This window comes from Periophthalmus magnuspinnatus, chromosome 9, assembly GCF_009829125.3.
Source record: "Periophthalmus magnuspinnatus isolate fPerMag1 chromosome 9, fPerMag1.2.pri, whole genome shotgun sequence".
Taxonomy (NCBI): domain Eukaryota; kingdom Metazoa; phylum Chordata; class Actinopteri; order Gobiiformes; family Gobiidae; genus Periophthalmus; species Periophthalmus magnuspinnatus.
Window position 1 is genome coordinate 18,202,113 of NC_047134.1, and position 23,180 is coordinate 18,225,292.

The 23,180-nt window shown below is 38.2% G+C and overlaps 1 protein-coding gene across 1 annotated transcript; it reads right to left on the bottom strand.

Annotated features, from left to right (window-relative positions):
• Positions 1-251: 251 nt before the first annotated feature.
• Positions 252-22,211, bottom strand: si:dkey-112e17.1 (uncharacterized). The gene is made up of 7 exons (XM_033972533.2): positions 22,018-22,211; positions 14,268-15,178; positions 11,437-11,488; positions 10,027-10,150; positions 7,975-8,120; positions 2,312-2,533; positions 252-1,659 (listed from the first exon to the last, which is right to left on the bottom strand). The coding sequence occupies exons 1-7, from the start codon at positions 22,096-22,098 to the stop codon at positions 1,003-1,005; spliced, it is 2,193 nt and encodes a 730-aa protein (XP_033828424.1). The 5' UTR covers positions 22,099-22,211; the 3' UTR covers positions 252-1,002.
• Between the last annotated feature and the right edge of the window lie 969 nt (positions 22,212-23,180).

A 23,180-nucleotide genomic window follows, 5' to 3' on the forward strand; every position in this document is an offset into this window, starting at 1 on the left:
TTCCTTTCTTAGCGCAAAGAGACTAATTTAAAGACAATTCAAAGTAAATACTTGCCTATTTTTTCGTTATGTAAAATGATCCCTGATCAATTGCTAAAAAAAAGAAATCACTCAATATACACTAATCACTGCAGTTTGGAGATTCCCTGAGCCTGGCACTACTGACTAGAGGTTTCCAATCCTTGCAATTGCCCATTTTTCCTACTTGAAAACAGTCGTCATAAAGCATAAAGCAAGAATCAGTGAATGTTACTCTTGAACAAAGACGTGACAATGTAATGTCTTCTTTATTAAAAATTTACAATAATTCAGCACATTTAAATACTATTGATACATCTATAATCTACAGTTTTTACAGTGTATAGTAAATACTCTTAAATTCCCTTTACAATCCAGTCTGTATATGTGTACATAAACTATATATACAAGGCTTAATCTATTCTGTTACACTGTTCCGTAACACAATAATGTAAAGTACAAATCTACATATGTTCCACAATAGGTGTAGGCAAAATCCAACATAGATATAACTGAGCATCAAAGTGCAATAGCTGGTGTCTTACTTTGAAATGTGAAGTGCTGCTAATCGTCGGGCAGTAGGAAAAAAGAAAGATCTATTTTCATATTCTCTACTATGACATCCAATACCTTGGCATATTCTTTTCATCATTCAAATACATCTTAATCATGATTATAGTTTTCTGCACGTTTTAAAGGATTTTATGATTTTGACTGGAATACTTTCTCCATTCAACCAAACCAATGATTTGAATTTTTACAATTAAATCTCATGACCACCATCAGACTTCTTATATACAATTTCAACATTGACAGATTTAGATCTTAACCTTTAAAAACAAAACAAAACAAAAATAATTCTTGCGCAACACTGTATTTCCAGCAAGCTACAATCTACATCGTCAGGTGAAAATGTACTTTAGAAATTATACCAGTCATTAAGTGGAACTAACACAAAGTTCAAAGTCTCTGTCCTTCACTTGGTCACATCTGATGGACCACACTGCACAGAGCTGTTGCCGGGCTGATCGGCACCTGGCTGTCACAAATTGTATGGGCCGTTTTGGAAGCTGCTATAACCCCTCCCGATGCCTGGCTGCCCCACGGCCTCCACTCTCCCCTTACCCTCTGGCTCTTGGGACTACCTCCAGCTGACCTTTTCCCCTCATAGACCCCTCTCGCAAGTCCATTCAACACTTGGGGGGCTGCCGGGTGGTCCAGGTGCTCCGCTGGGACCAACGGCTGCCGGTCTTCCTCCTCCGAAATGGCAAAAACCTGTACACTGACGTGCTCCCCTTCTGCTTGGACCTCCCCTCGCTTCTTCCCCGGCTGGCTGCCCTCTATGGAGGATGAAACAGAAACAGGAACAGGCTCAGAGGTGGAACCCTGAACAGCGGGGGTCTTTGTCGGGTCAGTTGTCCCGGAGAGCAAACCGAAACAGGGGCCAGTGAATCGGGAGCGCCGCAGGTTGCTGGTTGAGTTGAGGCGGCGTTGCCTTTGGGCTGATTGGGTAAGAGGATAAGAGGCATTGCTGATGGAGGAGTCCGAGTTGGTGCTGGTGTCTGCCTTTGCCAAATTCACTTCAGAAAATACCTCCCGGCCATTGCTTCCTCTGCCATCTGCAACCAGGCTGGATGTGGCCTAAGTTGAAAGAGACATTATTTTTTGTGATCAATAATTTCTTTTGACATTTTCCTCCTGCGATTTGTACAGCATTTTTTTTTTCTTCTTTGTGTCCTATGATTGGAAACACAATTTTTCTGGGCATAGGATGGGTACTGTGTGTGTAGCTGAGTTAAGTGTGAGAAGGAAATGCATTTTTTGTGTTAGTGTAGAATGCACCATTTATTAGACAGAGTGAAAGTTTTATATAAATTAAATAAGCCTTGGATTTGTATAGTCGTAGGGTACAACATAACTAAATGCAATGTAGCCTATTCAATGTCTTTCTCATAAGAGTACCGACAAACGCAGGCCTAGCTCTATCAAACATTCTTGTAAACTTAATTTTGGTAGTTGAAATGGTTTGAATAGTTTGACCCTACTTGTTATTATATTTTATAGTCCACTGCTTTTGAAGCCAACACATCCTGACCTGTCTTCTAGTGTGCAGTGATAAGTATACAGTACATAGTTTGCTTGTTTTTATCCACCAGAAGCCCTTCCTGATACAACACCCATATTTGTAGGTTTGGCACTAGCACAAAGACTATATTAGCTAATGACTCAACAAAAATAAAACAAAATAATCTTTAACCCAATAAAAATGAAAAGTGAAGATTATATTACTGACTGTGTCCACCAGCTTTGTGAAGGGACTGGTTGAGTTCCAGCTGCACCACTTCTTGTGCAGTTGTGGCAGAGGAGGCAGGAAGTCCTGGAAGGTGCGCACACTCCAGGCTCTGGGTCTGGAGCCGCTCCCAGACTTAGGCCTGGTTCCCGTCGAGTCCGGAGATGGCCAGTCCCCTGAAGGGCCCGGGCCTACGTCACTGAGGCGCAGAAACCGCTCATGCTGCTAAAGATGGAAAAACAGTAATAATTAGATTACACCGAATAATTAGATTGTTTTTTACTATAAAATGACAAATGCAAAAGGACTGGACCTGGACTAAATCTAAGAGTGTGTGATATTAACAGTAGTAAATAGCAATCTCTTGAGGTTCAAATGGTCCACAGTAAAATTACCATATATGTGATAGAATATAATTTAAAATATTCAATGCATGTTTTCTTTTTAAAATAAGCGATATAACATTGCATTACTTCAAAAGAACAATTTTGGTATAATCATTCCTTTATATATATTGCTCACCTCTAACCACAACTAAAGGCTAAAAAAATACACTTCAAAAGGAAAACCATGTTCAGCTAACACCATGTAAACATAGGAACAAAGCTGAGAGACAAAGAGTAAAAACTAATTAAAATGCAGATGGCTACAGCGCATTTATGCTACCATATCAAAGGTGGCATTATACTCAGGCACTCAACTGCAGCTCCAATGGTTACTGACCTGCATAGATTAACAGGCTTGTATTGAAATATGCACGCATTTCTGATAGTGGACAAAATGCAGTATGAATTATGTCCTTAAATATAAATCATATTAAATACCTGCAATCGATTCATTTGCATCTACATAACGTCCAGCATTTGTGTATAAATACATTTAATTAGTCTTAAAATGTTTGCACCAGTGGCATTTTCACCTGACTTTTTAAATATGCCTGGAGATTGTGTTATGTGGTAAATTCATGGATTAACAAGAAGGAACGGTTCTGATTAGCTTTGGCTTGTGGGGCTCGATACTCAGCCAACTGAGCAGGTGCGGATAGCAAATTTCTTCAGAATTTAGTATGTAAAGTATTCAAGAAAAGGGAGCAGTCCTCTTGGTTCCTTATATAGCTAAAACCAGAAGGTTACATACACTATATAAAGAGACACATACACTTTTCTTTCTCACTGTCATGACATGAAATCGACTAAACTTTTCCTGTTTTAGATCAGTTAGGATTACCAAAATGATTTCTATTTGCTAAATACCAGTATAATGACAGGCTTTTTTAAAGACAATGTTTCATTACTTTTGTGAAAGTCAGAAGTTTGCATACATTTCATTAGTATTTGGTACCATTGCCTTTAAACTGTATGACTTGGGGTAAAAGTTTTGGATTTCCTTCCACAAGCTTCTCACAATAGTTGGCAGGAATTTCGGCCCATTCTTCTTGACAGAACTGGTGTAACTGAGCCATGTTTGCAGGCCTCCTTACTCACACATGCCTTTTCAGGTCTGCACATACATTTTCAATAGGATTGAGGTCAGGGAATTGAGGTCTTTGTGAGGGCCACTTCAAAACATTGACTTTGTTATCCTCAAGACACTTTGTAACCAGTTTGGCTGTATGCTTTGGGCCACTGTCAATTTGGAAGACTCATTTGCACCTAAGCTTAAACCTCCTGGCTGATGTCTTGAGATGTTGCTTCATTATTTCCACATAATGTTCTTTCCTCATGATGTCATCCATTTTGTGAAGTGCACTGGTCCCTCCTGCAGCAAAACAAACCCACAACATGATGCTGCCACCCCTGTATTTTACAGTTGGCATGGTGTTCTCAGGCTTTCATGCTTCCTGCTTTTTCCTCCAAACGTAACGATGCACATTATGGCCAAACTGTTCAATTTTAGTTTCGTCAGACCACAGGACATGTCTCCAAAAATTAAGGTATTTGTCCCTGTGTGCATTTGCAAACTGTAATCTGGCTTTTTTATGTTTCTTTTGGAGGAATGGCTTCTTCCCAGCAGAACGGTCTTTCCGCCCACAGTTTCACTGTGGATAATGACACACTCTTACCAGCTTTAGCCAGCATCTTCACAAGGTCTTTTGCTTTTGTTCTTGTGTTGATATACACATTTCAGACCAGAGCCCGTTCATCTCTGGGACACAGAACCTGTCTCCCTCCTGAGCGGTATTATGGCTGGACATTCCAATGGTGTTTATACTTGTGTATAATTGTTAAGATAAGATAAGGCATCAGGAAATTGCACCCGAGGGTGAACGAGACAATTCTGTTCCTGATATATTGACACATAAAATTACACAAAGAGGCACATCTGTGTTTCAGGTCATCATCTGGGTTTTCCCAAATTGTTCAAATGCATAGTAATCTTACCGTATGTAAACTTCTGACTTTGAAGAAAGTAATGAAAATTTGTCAAAAATAAATCCTTCTCTCATTATTCTGACATACATTTTGGTAATCCTAATTGACCAAAAACAGGAAAAGGTTAGTTTGATTTCATGTCAGACAGTGAGAAAAAAAAGCGTATGTATCTTTTTATATAGTGTATGTAAACGTTTGGTTTCAACTGTATGTTAACTGTTGTTGAGATTGTTGTACACTCCATTGATCAACAGCATATTAACAATACATTAATATTACTACTTGGTGCTGTGTTTTAATTACAAATAGCAATGAGACCCAAGATTTTTTGGAACACTGCATTGGGTTATGGCAAAAAGGTGCGAATTTTCACTAGGTAAGGGAATAGTTAACAGTCTACTGGCACTAATCGTACATGGCAGGTGGGACGTGCGGCTGATAAAGGGAGGGCGAAGGTTTTAGGGGTTGCACCCATCAGAGAGAGTGAGAACCAGATAATCCTCCACACAGTCACTAGCAGCTAGCTTTGTCTAGACAAGAATTAAAGGGGGTTTAAATAAAAGTGTTCCTTTCGTTATTTAAAGCCCACAAGCCCAATGGCAACTTTGAGAGCAGACACACGCGGTTTGATATGAGCCACCCAGCACGGCTCTTAATAACAGTGCTCCTGTTGTGTCACAAAGAATAGTCACTCTTCACTTTTGTTCACAATTTTCTAATCTTAACCTCCCATTTAGAAATCCCACTGGTATAGATTAAGCCTCTTTAAAATGGTCTTTTGCAAAAATTTCTTGACATGTTTTAGAGACATAAAGATTGCCATTGCCCACCATTAGCCCATTTGTCAATAATTATGTACAGGAAAGTATGTATGAAGGACACACACAGTCAGACCACACAGTGAGTGCCAAAGTGTGCATAACACACACAAACAGACGCACAATTGGAGCTGGGAATCTGGCGCTGTAGATAATTCTCCATTAGCCCAGGCAGCACAAATGCTTGCCAGTCCTTCAAAAAGCTGCCAGAGTGCTTTGATGCCAACTCTCTGAGGGAATACAAAAGAGAGCAGAGAAAATACTTAGTCGAGACGTTTCCTCCCCAACTTTCCTCCCATCTTTTAATTATCCCTGTTTCCAAGTTATGTCCTCATACATTTCATAGCTACAGTCTGTATCACGCATTTGTGCAGTTTCCCAGGTAGGCCTGACAACATTCTGCCAGCAAACAACTAGATCAGATTTGGATTGGGCATTTTTCATAAAAAAGAAATAGATCTTTATCAACAGTTAGAAAGGCAAAAACTTCTTACATCATGTCTGCGCTGATAAAGAGCAAGATCCCTCTCAGAACCTAATATTCATACATTACAATGCTGAATCCAATAAAATATTGGTTGGTAAATTCTAAAGAGGAAATATGTAATGCTTTCAACAGGCATTTTATCTCTGTATGTGATGTTTTGGACAGTAATGATCATCCCTCTGATCTTGATTATGTTGAATCTGAACCTCTGGCAGATAGCAGTCAGATTTTCTCTTTAAGATCTTTCACTTTCATGGAGATATTAAATGATCTCCACTCCATAGACCCAAAGAAGTCCACAGGAGCTGATGACCTTGACCTAAAACTTCTTTTACTAGCCACCCCATATTTAATTAAACCTTTATTATATATTTTAAATTTATCAATTTAAATGGCAGTTATACCAGAATTATGACGACGTTTTGTATTTACATAAAGGTTGGACAACTAAAAATGTAAATCCAAAGTAATGTCCAAAATAAAAGTTTTAGAAAAGTTATTTGCAAATCACGTAACAATTTATTTAAATAAACACTATTTTTAAATCTTATCAATCAGGTTTCAGAAAAGGGCACAGTACTGTCATTGCAACCACAAAGGTTTTAAATGACATTTTCACAGCCCTTGATGACAAACAAGATTGTGTAGCTCTGTTTATTGATTTTATGATCAACAGAATCAAAAGCTTTAAATCTTCTTGAAGCGCCTATTGGATTTGACAATGCTACAGGTAATTACTTCCAAAATGATCTTTCAAACAGAATCCAGCCAGTAGTAGCTGATGGTTTAAATACTTTTTTTTTAAGCTTTAAGCAAAGGAGTGCCCCAAGGCTCAATTTTGGGCCCATTACTTTTTACTTTATTTATTAATTCAGTTAGTTGCAATTTAAGAGAAAGCCTCAAACATTTATATGCAGATGATGCTGTTTGGTATGCAAGTCCTCCCTCTGCTGATGAGGTGATTTTAAACTGCAGCAAGATTTGAATGAAATCCAAAATTAAATTATCTTTGAATGCAAATAAAACTAGGTATATGATTTTTTTTCCCCCCCTAAAAAAACATTTAAGTGACATGCAGGCTACAAATCTTTATACTCTAAACAGTACATTGATGAAAACAGTCACCTATAAACATCTTGGATTTAGGCTTGACCAAAACCTATACTTTCAAAACTGTTACATGATTCCAAGATGTGTATTTTAATTACAGAAAAGAAATTGTTCAAGCAGTCTTTCTTTCTGTACTAGATTATGGAGATATAATATACATGCAGACTTCAGCCTCTACTTTGAAACCTTTAGATTCACTCTTTCACTCAGTCCTTCGTTTCACAACAGGTGATGAATTTAAAATCCATCACTTTACACTCTATGAAAAAGTATGTTGGCCTTCGCTATCTGTCAGAAGAGAACAACACTGTATAAAATTTATTTATAAGGACCTACTTGATAGACTGCCTGAATATTTCACTTGTTTGTTGAACTTTGATACTGGAAATCTTTTAATACAAGATCTCATGATTGTCTATGTCTAAAAACTGGCCACACTAGAACTGAAATGGAAAAAAAGCTTTTGGTTGTTTTGCTTCCCAAAAATGGCATACATTTCAAGTACATGCAAAACTGGATACACTGGTGTCACTAATGCACTTGTTTTGGTGCAGTGTACATTGGCATATAATTGCTCTTTTAAATACAAGCACAGAATGAAAAATATGGAAATACCATTGCAACTATAAGTCTAATTATGACAATTACATGATAAGGAAACCAGGAAACATGGAAACAGTAAAAAATAATGTATGTCTTTATATTGTACAGCAGCAAAGTGTGACTTAAAAATGCATTATATATATTTTTTCTTACAGGGTTTTGCCACCTGCTTGTCAAAGGAATTCACACGAGTTGTCTACAGTAAAAAGCCATGTGTATACCTCTACGGATTTCCCACAAAATGTTTAATGATTGCGACAAAAGCAGATATCTTACTGTATGTGTAGTGAGTGGGAGATGGCCACTGACGGTGCTGGGAGCTGGAGATGTGAGAAACACTTCGTCTGGTCCAAGATCAAGCTCCGTCAGACCAGTGGAAAGATCCACCTCTGCACTCTGGGACAGGTCTCCACCCGCACTGACTGCACAAAAAGCCAGAAGCATTAGGGCAAATTTAAGCCAATGTTTTCTCATCTACAAACACATTTGATTGATTATACAGTGTGTCCAATAATAATAAGTTGAGCCTTTTGCTGAGAAGTTTCATGTGTGGATTTCTACCTGAGTAATCCAGTTTCCCAAATAAAACATTCTCTAAATAACATGTTTTGCGAGAATCCCCTAAGAAGACCTCAGTGCCCCTTTAGCCCTTTTAAAAAGGAAAAAAGGCAAGGCAAGGCAAGGCAAGTTTATTTGTATAGCACAATTCGTAAAATTAACATTAAAAGGGAAGAGTGCAGAATAAAAACCTTTCAGTCGTATGCAGAGCTAAACAGAACCGTTTTGAGCCTGGATTTAAACATTGTCAAAGTAGAGGCCTGTCTCACATCTTCAGGAAGACTGTTCCAAGTTTTAGCTGCATAAAACTTAAACGCTGATTCCCCATGTTTAGTCCTGACTCTGGGCACCAGCAGGAGGCCAGTCCCTGAAGTCCTCAAATTGCGAGATGGTTCATATGGCACTAACATGTCGGAGATATACTTTGGACCTAGGCCATGGAGAGACTTATGCACAAGCAGAGCTGCTTTAAAGTCTATTCTTTGAGCTACAGGAGCCAGTGCAGAGACCTGAGCACAGGACTTATGTGCTCATACTTCCTGGTTCTAGTCAGGACCCTAGCAGCAGCGTTCTGGATGTCCTGCAGCTGTGTTAAGGCTCGTTTGGAGAGGCCAGTGAGCAGGCCGTTACAGTAGTCTAACCTACTGGAGACAAATGCATGGATAAGTCTCTAAGTCTGGCTTTGACAGTATACCTTTGATTTTTGCAATGTTTTTTAGGTAAAAAGCTGCAGATGTTATTGATTTGATGTGGCTGTTAAAGTTCAAGTCTGAGTCCATTATTACCCCTAGATTTCTAGCCTGATTTGAAGGTTTTAGAGAGAGAGACTGGAGGTAACTGCTGACACTTTCTCTAAGTTTCTGTGGGCCAAAGATGATGACTTCAGTCTTGTCTGAGTTTAGCAGAAGAAAGTTGTTTTGCATCCACACACTGATCTGTTGGATGCAGTGGCAGAGTGAATCCACTGGTCCATAGTCACCTGCTGCTAGTGAGACATAGATCTGAGTGTCATCTACATAGCTGTGGTAAGACACATTATTGCTGCGTATTAACTGGCCTAACGGCAGCATGTAGAGAATGAACAGCAGGGGTCCCAGGATTGAACCCTGGGGCACCCCACAGGTCAGAGACATTTTATCTGAGATACATTTTCCAATTTCAACAAAGTGCTCCCTGTTTTCTAAATAGGACTTGAACCAGTTTAGTGCCATACCAAAGATGCCCACCCAGTCCCCTAATCTCTGTAAGAGCATCCCATGATCCACAATGTCAAAGGCAGCACTCAGGTCTAACAGGATCAAGACTGAGACTTTGCCTGCATCAGTGTTCAGGCAGATGTCATTTGTCACCTTGATAAAAACAGTCTCAGTGCTGTGGTGGGGTCTAAAACCTGATTGGAAGACATCAAAGGAGTTGTTCATTTCGAGGAAGTTAATAAGTTGTTGGTAAACAACTTTTTCGAGGACTTTGCCTAAAAACGGCAGATTTGAGATCGGTCAATAATTGTTCAATATTATGGCATCAAGACTCCTCTTCGTTAGGAGAGGCTTGATAACCGCAGTTTTCAAAGTGCTTGGGAATGTTCCAGATTGAAGTGACATATTAACTATAACTATATTAACTATATTAACTAAAAAAAATGCCTGTTTATAAAATAAAAAGTAATAACATCTGAAAACAGTCCTTCAGGTACAATTCAGTCATTTTGGCAAAATAAATGTCAATAGGTCAGTCTCTTTATATTTATACTTTGTGCAGCGTGTTATGCACCTGTGTGTGGCGGGGTTTCCTGCTTGTCTTCTTGTGCTCTGGTGGTCTCCAGGTTGGCCTGATTCTCTGCGATCAGCTGCAGCTCGCTCACCTCGGACACAATGTTAGGGACTCCCTCTGGTACCTGCTCATTAAAACATGCAAAAGATGTTTACAGGCACAATAAACTGGGTTGGTAATGGTTATTATTTATTCACTAACCCTTACTAAGTAGTTTTTAAAAAGATACCACTGTTTGCAGTAGTTTACAACAACTTCAATCAAACTTTACACCAAAAAAGTAACTTGATAATTACGTAGTATCTATATAGTCATCAAATACGTTATTTTTACTTAATTAATTACTTGAATCTCTACTTTTCACTTGTGCTAGAGTGATATCACACAGCATCGTTTTTGGCAGTGATGGGGTATTGCAAATTTGTACTCAATAAGTTGCATTTTTTGGGTACATTTATTTTACAAAATTTGAAACCAAGAACAGACATTTTATCTTTAAAGTCAAGTTATAATAATAACAACAATAAAATAGAGAACAACAGGCTGAAAAGCAGTACAGCACGCTATAGTAAGTAATATTTATTCAGCTACATGAAGCAACAAACTGAATACATGTCTGGTTTGTTAACAGTTAATCAGATAACTAAAGCATAAAAAACAAGCTAACAAATTTACTCTTGATCTCACTCCAAATCACTAAATTCACTGAATTCTTCCTCAGTGTCGCTTCTGAAGAACTCCACCAACTCCGGAAGTAGATAAAGCACTGCTTCCATTTCCGCATGGCTGTCACACACACAAGCCTAAAGAGCCCTTGTGCAGTTGTCAGTGTGACAATAACTATAATAATAACAAATTATATATTTTAATAATTTCACATATAAGTCGCATCTGAGTATAAGTTGCACCCCCAGTCAAACTATGAAAAAAAGTGCAACGTATAGTCCAGAAAATACAGTAGTTACTTTTTAACAGATTTTTAGCAGCATTTTAGATCAGTATTTTATATTTACAGTAATGCGAGTATTTGTAATTAGTTGCTTTCCACCCCTGTTTATTGGAAACTTTATAAATAATAACATAATGCTATCACAACAATAGTTATGTGATAATGTTATCCCTAATCATATAATACTTGATGCATGTTAAATCATGTGCCTGACTAAGTAAACAGGTTATAAACCTGAAGTACAAACTGTGCCATGAATTTTCACCTAGTTAACCTCACAGCTTGATCAACCTGTTTTCCATCTACTATAGTGTATTCACGTGACCCTAAAAGTGAGTAAGTAGTTGAATAGATGAGGAAGGCGGCACTACAAAAGTAAGAACAAAGAGTGGCAAAGTATATTGAAGCAAAAACAGAGGTGCACTTCGCAATCTTTAGAGGGGGAGGATAGGTCCGTTTACCTCAGGGCTGTTGGATGTGCTGGAATTGGCTCTTTTTGGACACAACTTGGGTCTGCAAAACAAAACATACAATCAGTGAATAATTAAAGACAACAGTGGACATGCCTAGAGTTTATAACCCTACATAACCAGTGTATGGCATAATTTTGAACGTTTAAAAAAAAAAAAATGAAAGATACTCATTTTATTATTCTGTACAAGATGAGCTGTCAAACTAATTTTGAAATATTTTCTTTCCCCATTTCCTGTCTCATTTCTGATACCAAGGTTGTCAATTCTCTGCACAATATATTCTCTGCCAAATTGCCAATAGTTAATTCTTTACGATTTCTTCACAGCATTACTTTGCTGTAATGCAGACTCAGCATCAGGGTATGAATACATTTGTGGCCAACTGAATGACTACACTGAAATTATATTCATTGAGGAAACCACCGGCTATCAGGAATACTCCAAAATACCAGTGGTCATTGTCCTCTTAAAGTTCTACTGGATTATTTTACCACAATCTCACATTCACACTTACACCACAACTACATGGGCTGACATTGTGGTTTCAATTCAGCCCATGTTTATTTCCCTGTAATGGGAATCTGTAATTTTAAATTCTGTTAAATGAATGTCCATCGTCAAGCTTATAGGGCTTCAAATGGACAGTAACACGAAAACAGTTTCAAATTTCAACAGAAGGCAGATTAATTGATGTTACTAAATCCTACAATTTTACATTTAATAATATCTGGTCATCCATGCAGTTTCATCTTGTCAGATTAAGTTATATGACTCAATGAAGCGTGTTAAAATACTTGAAATACTCACTTATTAAAACATTAATCTTACATGAATGAGTTCATAACAAGCTATCGGTCAAATGAGGGCATCCCCCGCTGCGACTCCTAGCCACCTTTGGCAGATTTTTGGATGGTACTGAATGTGGAAGTTAATCTCACTGTAGGGTCTTACTGGAAATGTTTGCTCTAGTTTACCCACACAGTTGTTTCACAATGTTTTCAGTGAACTAAATTAATATGTAAAGAGAAAAAAGTACAAAGACTTTTCCAGGGTTTGACGTTTCATGGTAATGCGTTTCCTGGCTTCCAAATGACTTGTGTTGTTGTTCTTGCCAATTGCACTTTCGTTTTATTGAACACATGCTTCCAATTTCCCCGTCATTAAGAGTGAGAACCCGTGGAGTTATTGTGCCTGTCGGATTGGCTGGAGACACTGAGCTGTGATGGAAATTAACACAAATCATAATAAACTGTGGTGGTTCCCACAGCATGAGGAACACAGCCTGTCACAAACTCAAGGCACTTTTTAATGATACGTCTATTTGAGCTGCTTATTTTTCTGGATCAAAAGGAAAGTTTACTAAAAATGTAATATTAAACAAAATGCATGCACATTTTTACTATTTCATTTTATGTATTTGTTCATTGGTAGGACTAAAGAATATAATGTATCTTGATAATTTAATTTAATTGGTACAGTATATAGTCATTGTAAATAGCTCATTTGTGTTATCATATTCCAAGTTTTAGTCTTCAATAATAATAATAATAAGGCAAGAATGCTAATAAACCTGGATATTAAGTTGAAAGCCACAGTATGTAGCTTTTTAAACAGAAAATTTGACTTTTTTTTCATTTTGTTTATGTTTATTTCTCTGAAAACTTACTGAAAACTGTCAGCAGGCTTGTATCTCCACAAAGACCTTAATTGGCCTGGAGGAGGGCTTCCTGAAAAAGGTTGTTCCTTTGGCTATAATATTCCACAGTATAGCATAAAACATATCTATCTCCATGGAGATTGTTACAAAGTATGGTTTTAACTTTATTTCCATGAAATCATGCATATGACATGCCAACTTCAGAAAGTTGCATATGGTACCTTGAACTGTGGATATGGGTATCTATATTAAAAGTCTACAGAGGTGTACACATGTTATTTATTAAGAGAGTATTACAAAAATATGTTCTGCGCTTGTGGTTTATATTGCTTTTACGTAAATCATATTAAGACAAGAGCCAATAATCTAAATAACCAATCTCAGACTAATCTATGCTCTATTCAGGCCTGTGTTTTGTGTAGAATCAATACCAGCTGCTGCACCTCGAATGCCCCGCTGCCTTTGGTGAGAACAGGCCACATGAAGGATGCCTGGTGGTCACAGCCAAGCCCAACTCATCAGGAGGTGACCACTTCAAGCACAGCGGCCTCCAGCTGTGTCAATATCAGAGAGGGGAGTGTGGACACGCATGTGGGCACTAATGTGGGCATTTAGAGTCATTCACAGGCAATATTTACTGTACACTCACTTAATGTGGAGGGTTATCAGTCAAAACGTTAAACTTAAGCTACCTTACTGCATATCACTACCATTTACAGTGATGGGGATGTGTAATGAAATATATCTGTTACTACATGTAAAATATTTGTCTTTTACCGCACATTCTTGTTAGGGATCTATGTTTACGTCTACAACCAGAAACTATGGACCTTAGGTGGTGTACTTCCTTGTGGTCCAATAACTGACTAAGAGTATGTTTTATGCAGCCTTTAACCACTTTCATTGGCTGTAAGACTGAAATATTAAAAGATACAGTATGTAAATTTCTGGTGGTGGTCCATCACCTGCATGGTTCCCTGGAAATAGAAAATTAAAATCCTAATTCAGTTTCCATGGACACAGATTGGCTATAATATTCCACAGTTTAGGATAAAGCCTAAGGAACAACATCTCCCTGAAAACGATTGGTTCAATTCAATTTATCCAACTATTGTATCGTCAGAGCCACTTTTGACAACTATGCCCAAATAAACATACTCACCTGAAAATGATGCACAGGGCACTGGTCAGGATCATGGCCAGGAACGCCGCCCCGCTCACAGCAGCCAGCAGAGAGTTCACCTTGCTGGATGCAAATGTCACATTCCTCCTTGTGCTCCCTGGTTCTGTCCGGTTGTGATAATGAAAGAGAAGAGCAAAACCGCGACCCCAGTGTGTCGTTGTGATCAACTCCATAATAACTTCCACCATTTCCTGATTGGAGCCGAAAACTAACTGGCTACTCGGAGGTCTGTTTGAGCCACAAAATCGTGAGGAGAAAGTGATAAGATCCGAAATGTACAAGACGTCATGAGGGCAAGCGTCCAGGATAGACTGCTGCGTCTCTGGGGTCACTGATGAAGTTTCAGTAAAAAGGGTTGACAAAATATTTGGAGTTTCCGTTGTTGTACTAGGAACATTTGAAGGCTTGTTTTCAGGAGGTAGACTATCAGGTATCACAGCAAGAGATGGCGGGGGTGCAGAGTTTGAACTTATATCAGCAGATCTTTTGGCAGAATTGGACACTTTTGTAAGCTCCATTTTAGTAGATTGCTCTTGGACAACTACCTGCTTGACATCATCTTGAAAAAGTTGCTGCTTCTTAGCGACGTACCTTTCGCTTTGTTGTACCTCTTTTGGCGTTTCATCCGCCATCGACCTCCCTTGGCTAAACATCACTTCTTCATCTGTGTCTTCGTCATCAAAATTAGCCATATTTGTGTACTGGCTGGCTGCGTCGTGGCTTTCAAACACGTCAAAGTCAAATATCTCCAGTATAAGCTGGTAGTCAATGGGCACAAAGAACTGCCAAACACAATGCGTCCCAGATGAGTAGTTGTAGGGGAATCCAGGTGAAAGGATAAGGCCTTGAGCATCAACTACATCCACCTTGGCACCACAGTCAAAATACACCTGCAACAACAATACATCAAGTTAGACATGTCACAACTTTGAAATCAGACCCTCACGTATCACCAACGAGCTTTATGTTAACGGCTAACAAACACCCATTGACGCATGGATTTACAATGGGACAGCCCAGGCATCACCCAAGCGCTCGCATCCGGGGCATTGTTGATGGCATTAAGTTACACAGTTATCTGGTTATGGATCACATGACACTAAGAGTTTGTATTGCTGCATTGTTGGTCACCTTTGTATGGTATTTCTTCAAACTGGCAGAGTATAATGTTGCCTAGGTTGTCTTTCAAAAGATCATTGTTGAGTGTTTTGCCTCAATTTATGTAGAAATGACATTTTTCTTGCGCTTTGGTTGTCATCATGATGGAAGTAGATTTCTCAATTTGCATAGTTTACCGTATAGTGCTTGTGTTTTAATGAAACTCTAAATGCATTTTAGGAGTAGGCAATATTGAAAAAAATTACTTGTAAAATGAGGTTCAAGTAATGCATAAAAAGTGAATGGACCATAAAATGAATTGTATGAGATCCTGAATACACACTTCATCAATACTTTATGAAGATGAGTCTGGCCACTGGTACATCTCCGAGTTCAGATGGGTTTGATTGAAATGCATGGATAAGCATAGTCCATCCACATCAAAACAAATAGGGCTGCTTATGAAGAAAAAAGAAAGTAAAGCTTCTAAATGATAGATGGCCAATGAGCTCCTTCTTTTCACATGTGTCAGTGAATTGCATGGACACATCTAGTTCTGGCTCAAGATGCGACAGAAAGTGTGGTGACCAGACTGATGTCCATATGTGTAAAAATACAGAGATGTCATTCTGGATTTGCCAGGCAATAAAATAAATCATAAAAGGGCGAAAATATCACTTTTACTTGTTTAGGAGGTTGTATGTAGACGGTCTGTAAATAAAACTATTCAAAATTATATCAAAAAGAAACCAGACAATATACTTGATATTTAAATTGCAATATTAGCATTTTTTTATGTATCTGCTCCCTATAATACATATCCATTCTTTATCATGGGAAATTATTTCTTGTTCAGTGCCATATCTAGCTTATGTTACTGCCTCTTTGAATAACCTTTGGCGGGGGCATTTCTTCAAACATGCTGGTTATAATGCGTCCCAGGTGCGTGGAGAGGCAGGCAGACCTGGGGCATAAGTAGAGGCAGATGTGTAGCTGGCCGGGCAGCTCAGACCAGACCATTGTAGGGGAGCTGTGTGTTTATGAGCTTTCCTGTTGGCTGTAGTGGTTGGACTGAACTCAATATCCCCGTGAAGGACAGGTAACATGGTAACACCCCAGGGCAGAGACTGGACCCTCGCCCTGCCTAAAATCATAACAAAATGCAATATTGCGGAGAGACACAAAGCCATGAGGGACAAAAGGGTCTTTAAAAACTCAGACATGTCCTTTGATAGTGCCATAAATCATAAATCTCAAACTAAATGTATTCTAAATGCAAAAATAAAACAAAACAAAAAATACCGTTACACATAAAGTATTCATTTCCACATATCCATCCATGAGTTTGAGTAGAGTACCATTGACCATAAGCCCAGAGGCATGAGCTTCTCTCCAGGGCTGATACAGCTGAGGAGGTCACAGCCAGGTCCACTGCTTATTACACTCATGTGGGCCCAGACAAGAGCAGGGCATTAGGGCTGGGGAATCATGGAAAAGCTACTATACTTGGTCCTGCTGGGTGGTATGGATCTAGTAAACGTGGAGACCTAAGAGAAATATTATGGCTGCACAAATACAAATATTGTAGAGCTCTAGACTTGTACCAGCTGGGTTTAAATTTGAGTCACCAACCCAAGCAGAAACACAAAGACCAAGATCTATTGCCAATTTAATTCAAAAATAAGGGCTTGATTCTAACTGTTTGAACTGAATGGGACTTCAACAATGACCCCATCTGAATACTGATCGTCATAGCTAACTTTTCCCTTACACTTTGTACATTCACGTCCACTTGAGGGATTTGAACCCGCGTCCTCAGTATGTCCATGTGCCACATTAACCTTTAGAGTCACTAACAACACAAATGGGTGAATAAAAGCTAATCTGCAATTTTTAAATTTACTTTTTATTTTTTAAGATTGGATGAGGGGTCCAGATGAGACATCAAATAAATCTTCAATTAGCATATTGTGATTTTTAAATAACAGGCTATGCTCCTTTTCTGGTGCAGTTTGATTTCAGCTCAGACTCTCTGAAGACAACTGTCAGGCTTTTTGAATGAAAATATAGCTCTGATTTACTTTCATGTTCTCTTTAAGGTCGGTATGGTAATTGTATTTCTTTCTTTTTTCACATCAACACGTTCAATGTAATAGAGTTTATTTTTGAAATAATTATTTAGAAATTAGATTTCAGGATATAACTTTTGCATAGCCAAGATGCCACTTCTGTGGAGGATGGGGAGAGAAGCCGATTTGGGGTTCACTTCATAGTGTTTGCTGCAAATGTTGCGCAATGAAGGAACCCCTTTACAATGTGGGCCATGACAGGGGCTCGAAAAGGACATTGTGTCCTGACTCAAGCACAAGTGATGGAGAAAGCATGTGCACATGGGAGACAGATTCTTTATGTTTTCTCTAATAATTTAGATAAAAAATGTTATCAAGCTATTGTTGTGTAAACATGCAAATAGGTAGATAAATATCGAACTCTTACATGGCCTGTAGATATACAGCACATGTAAGATAATGATTTCATGAGCAATTGAGATACCAACCATAATAATATGAATAAATACTACAGTACTGTAGATGTGCATGCTACGCTAGACATGAAAAGGCTCCACTGCCACAGTGTCCAATGGAAATGGGACATTCTTATAATGCCAAACATCTCCATTCAGTTACATCACTGGCCGCTCACTTGCCACACGCTAATTATTCAAGGATGCTTTTTCTCATGACAAAACAATGGGCTAGAGTGTGGTTTTGTGCAGATGATAATTGTAATTGGCCAAGCTGAAAGTTTACATAAGACTTGGTGCCCCAGTTGTGCTATTGACAGAAGCCATTCTGAACAGAAGTAGATCAACTGAGTGCATCATCAGTGTCTAAAAATGACTTGTTCAATCAAACAGCACACCAGCTGAGTTCTCTGAGAGGCCCCTATACACACTATTGTTTTAACTTTTACATTCTGCTTCAGAGAATAACCATATGGTACTGCACCAGGTGTATATGTGAAGTGAGGATAATAATAAATCGATTATCCAAATACACAATATAATTATGAAAATTGCACAAATTGCCCATAAAAAGCCATGCAGTGTTTGGTACTTCAGTAGAATCTTAACTATTATTCTGTGAATTAGGTTCAGTTGGTCAGTATGTTAAAATGTGTATCTATTAAATGAAGCTGACAATACAATTGTGTAAAGCCCAGCAACATGAGCTGCCTCCAACTGAATTACTGTTAACACACAAACAGCATAGTGCTCTCATGCACAAACAGTCCGGAAAGGCTCATAAAGAGGCAGGCGGGCCCCTCAGAAAGGGGCAGGAATCCTCCCAGCCCTGTTTACTGAGGAGAAAAGTGACACTACTTCACAGGCTCACACCAGTCCAGTTCCAACTGCATACAGTCCACACGGCTGCCCTGGGTTCATGATTCCAAGTTTAATTAACTCTTCAGTTTCTGCAAAATGATAAACAATAACAATAATAATATGTAATAATACAATATTGGGTGCAATTATGCCTACAATTTTATTTTCACAGTAACAATTGGTACATTCACAGGGATAATACAATTGTGTGCAGGACAACTACTTGAATGAAATCCCAAATTGTAGGCTGAAAAGGGCTTCCTGAGGTCACTCTCACAGCTGTGGACAGCTCTGATATCTGAGCCACAGATTTATCACATATCTCCTGTGTGATGTCAGTCCTCTCTTACTGGCTCATGTTGGACACTGCATATTCAGGGCATTTACAAACAACTGGTGCATGGCTTGATTAAGCACACTGGCTAGTGGCTGTCTCAGCATATTCTTTGTAGTTCATGAAGGGTGGCTTTGAGCGTACTTATAACCACTTACTACTTGTACTATGAATAATTACAACTATTTCCTCACCAGAAAAGGAAAACTACTCAAAAATATTGTTCTATCTAAAATGTATTGAACAATAACTTGATGTAGTAATTATTTTTGACAGACCTACATGGGATGTTCACTGTAGGCCACATTATACTGTGGGGTTAATTGAGAAGCCTGGGGGGGCAGTTGAACAGAAAGACAGACATGGGCTCTATAATTGTGTGTGTGTGGGGTAAAGCCTTTCTCTGTCACTGTGCTTACTGTTGCACAGAGCTAGCGGGTCCCTGTGGTGGATCGTGACCTTATCTCCACAGTGGTTAAAACTAGTTTGGAAAAATTATTCCCAGATTTTGGAATGTGTTACTGTGAACGAATATATGATAATTTGTTTCTCTGCAGCACCTCAGTAAGAAGCCCAGTTCTGTAAGACTGTACAGTAATGACAAGAAACTGCAGTTAATCAATGTGACAGCGGATGCAACCATTTTCCCACATACACACATATTGATTTATGAATTTATAGCACATTCTGAGACAGATGACACTGTCAAAATATAATATACATTTCATTAACATTTACAGTGTATGCTGGTTATGGCTAAGTGAACTAAGCCACACACGTTTTTGATTTTTGGCTTTTACAAATTCTTTAAGTATTTACTGTGCTTTTTCACATGAACAATATATGCATTTAATATAGTATAATATAATATAATGTAATATTACGCACACACATTATATATATATATATATATATATATATATATATATATATATATATATATATATATATATATATATATATATATATATATATATATATATATATATATATGACACACACACACAACCTAAGAAAACAGCAAATTTATCCGTAAGCACAACTGTAAGTTTTTATTACTATTACTATTATGTGTGTCACTGTACGCTTTCAGATAATTCACACAGGTTCAATAATGCTCAAGAGTTCAACGGGCTTCTGAAGTTCATTTCAATTAGAGATAACTGTCCCTGTCATCATATCATCCGAAATACAAACCAGAACAACAAAACAATGATCCAAATTGCTGTCTGTCAATTGTGGACTGACAAACTTGGAAGCCTCAGAAAGGGGATAGAATAAATTCCGAACTTGTTTATGCTGTTCCAAAAATCAACTTAATACAAAAGAGGAGAGGAGGACAAAGCCATCATTTACCGTGCCCCCTCAGGCAGATAATTGCACAGATAGTGAGCACCCTATACACACAGGAACTAAGACTGGAGACGCTGACAATTCAATATGGGAAGATCTTTTGTTGTCTGTTTCTAAGAACTGTGCTGCTGAGGCGTCATTCTCCATCGGTGGAAGAGGACGATTTGTGACAGGTTAAAGCCGCAGAGCTTCTACACGGATGGAAATATGCTCTTGACAATGTGGTTTGATGTCATAACGGAGACCTTCACTAAGTCCTTTAATGCTATGACACCAGCCTTTATAACAACTTCTAACTGCATTCACTAGCCATGCATTTGTATGACAATCAGTATAACTTTTTTTTTTACTTTTTTTAAATGGCAGGAGCATGTAATACTTATTTTCAAAGTCCAATTTCAATCTAACCCTGGTTTATTTACATTTCAAGGAGTACAAAGAATTCAAGAACAGACACTGGTTAAGTTTTTTTATACTTCAGTACTTGACTTGTATAAAAAAGGGTGAAAAAACATATTGTTAAGTTCTATAAACAATTGAATATAGGCCTACGTTTTGGTCACAGTTGCCTCTCTTATTAATATGACAGCAACTTCCAACCCAAGAAGATAAAACACAAATCACAAAACAGACAGAGGTGACAGGCCAAGTCAATGAAAAACATGTCCCATGGATCAGCTCTGTGTATGTTTGTGTTCTTGTTCATCAGAGCCAACTTTTGATCAGGAACCTCTGGGTTGTCAGAGGCCAGCGTTTGGGAATACTCCTCTGTGAGTATAAAAGCTCAACATAAGGTTAACATGCTCCCAATGTGGTTCCCATTTCACTAGTTTGGATTCTGCATGCCATTCCCTAACTCTGTGAAGTGCAGTAACATCAAAACATGCCTGTGCCATCAAAACATCTCTTTGAACGCATATTGCGTCAGACTGAAAGAAGTGTGCAAAACGTGCACAGAATGTTACAAAAATACATTAATATCATGTTTTTTGGCACATTTATTGTGCAGAAGATCAAATAATAAAGTTGTACAACCAAGAAGTGAGTCTACCTATGGAGTTAACAAACACCTGAAGGCAAAGCTCAATTAGCAATAGAGTTTATTTAATTTCAGCGATACTTCACTAAAATGTGTAAAGTTATTGGTTATTCTGAAAAAGAACAACTTTAGTCTGAATTCGTTATGAATGTCATTTAACAAAATTTGACATGCAATCTAGTCCCAGGAAATGAAATACATGGAGAGGAGAACACTGGCGTTAAACTCCATGTCACAACAATAATTATCTTTATATGCAAGAAAAACACTCCAAAACGTCAACAAAGTGGAATGACAAAACACTGGCCGCGTACACATGACATTAGGTCTGACATGGGGTTTAAACCACTTTATTGCGTGAAAGCGCGACAAAAACAACTCCTGAAGGTCTGCATTTTAGGGCGCATTCGGTATCTGTTTTGAGCCAAACGTGTTTTGGAGAAGTGTGCTCGAAACTCAGCAAGGCTAGAGGTGAAGCGTGGATCTTTTATTTGCAGCTAATAAAATATAATCAACTTACTTTCTGTGCGACGCATCCCACCACGAAGAGTAGGTATGTTGTCATAAAAGCAGGCGCCCCGAGCGACGCAACACAACTCATTTTCCACTAATTGTTCCGTTTTGGTGCGAAGTACAGTGAACCGTGTTAAGCTCTTCTTCCCTCTCATTCACCTGAAGTATCGGGAGCGCGCTTCCATCGTCCATGCGTGAACTCGCAAACAGCCCCACTGAACCCCTCCTATAGCTCACATTCAGCTTCCAGCACAATTGGAGAGTTTAACACATGGCAAAGTTTGGAGCTTGCATCTAAAAGAACAAAACATATTTTTAAAATTTTAAATTGTGGTGAAATTAATTAAGATTTTGCTACAATGCCATGCATTGGTAAGGTCCAGTTTACATTGTATTTTTCTGTAGGCTACTGTTATATTGTGCTCTGCCGTGGCAAAATCAGCATAGAAGCATAAATAAATAATAATTTGCATGCTTTGGTGGTCAGCATGGCGCATTAAAGTAGATTTTTATTTGTCTCTTGGGGGTAAGATATAGTTTAAAAGAGGTTTTCCCCTCCTTTATCCTTTATTCCTTTATCCTGGAGTTATTGGAAACCTTTTGTTGCTATTGATACACCGAAAAGTTGAGATAATAACCAAAATCTATAAGAGTTATAACAAAATAAAAAATATATATAAATATTCTGTAAATTATAAACAGTGCCAAAAGTGCACGTGTGTGTGTGTGTCTGTGGGGGTGGGTGTGTGTGGGGGTGTGTGTGTGTGTGTGTGTGTGTGGGGTGTGTGTGTGTGTGTGTGTGTGTGGGTGTGTGTGTGTGTGTGTGTTGCAGTCTATGGTCTGTCCATCTCTGAAGGGATCACAGTGTAATTCTTGATTCTTCCAGTAGATGGTACAAGAGGCTAAATTTAACACATGTCAAGTCAGTCACCGAGGTCTGGCGGAGATGCATAACTGGTGTTATTTCCAGAAATGAAATCATAATAATAGTAATTAAAAAATGTTCAAAATATAAATATAAGGTATAATACAAATAAAAGGTATATGATATAGCTAAACCTTAAAATTATATAAAATATGCTTTCTTGTTATCGAATATTTTCCCTATTTATTCTGCGGTGTCATTTAAACTAGCTATATAAATAATTTAAATATATTACAGTTTGAACT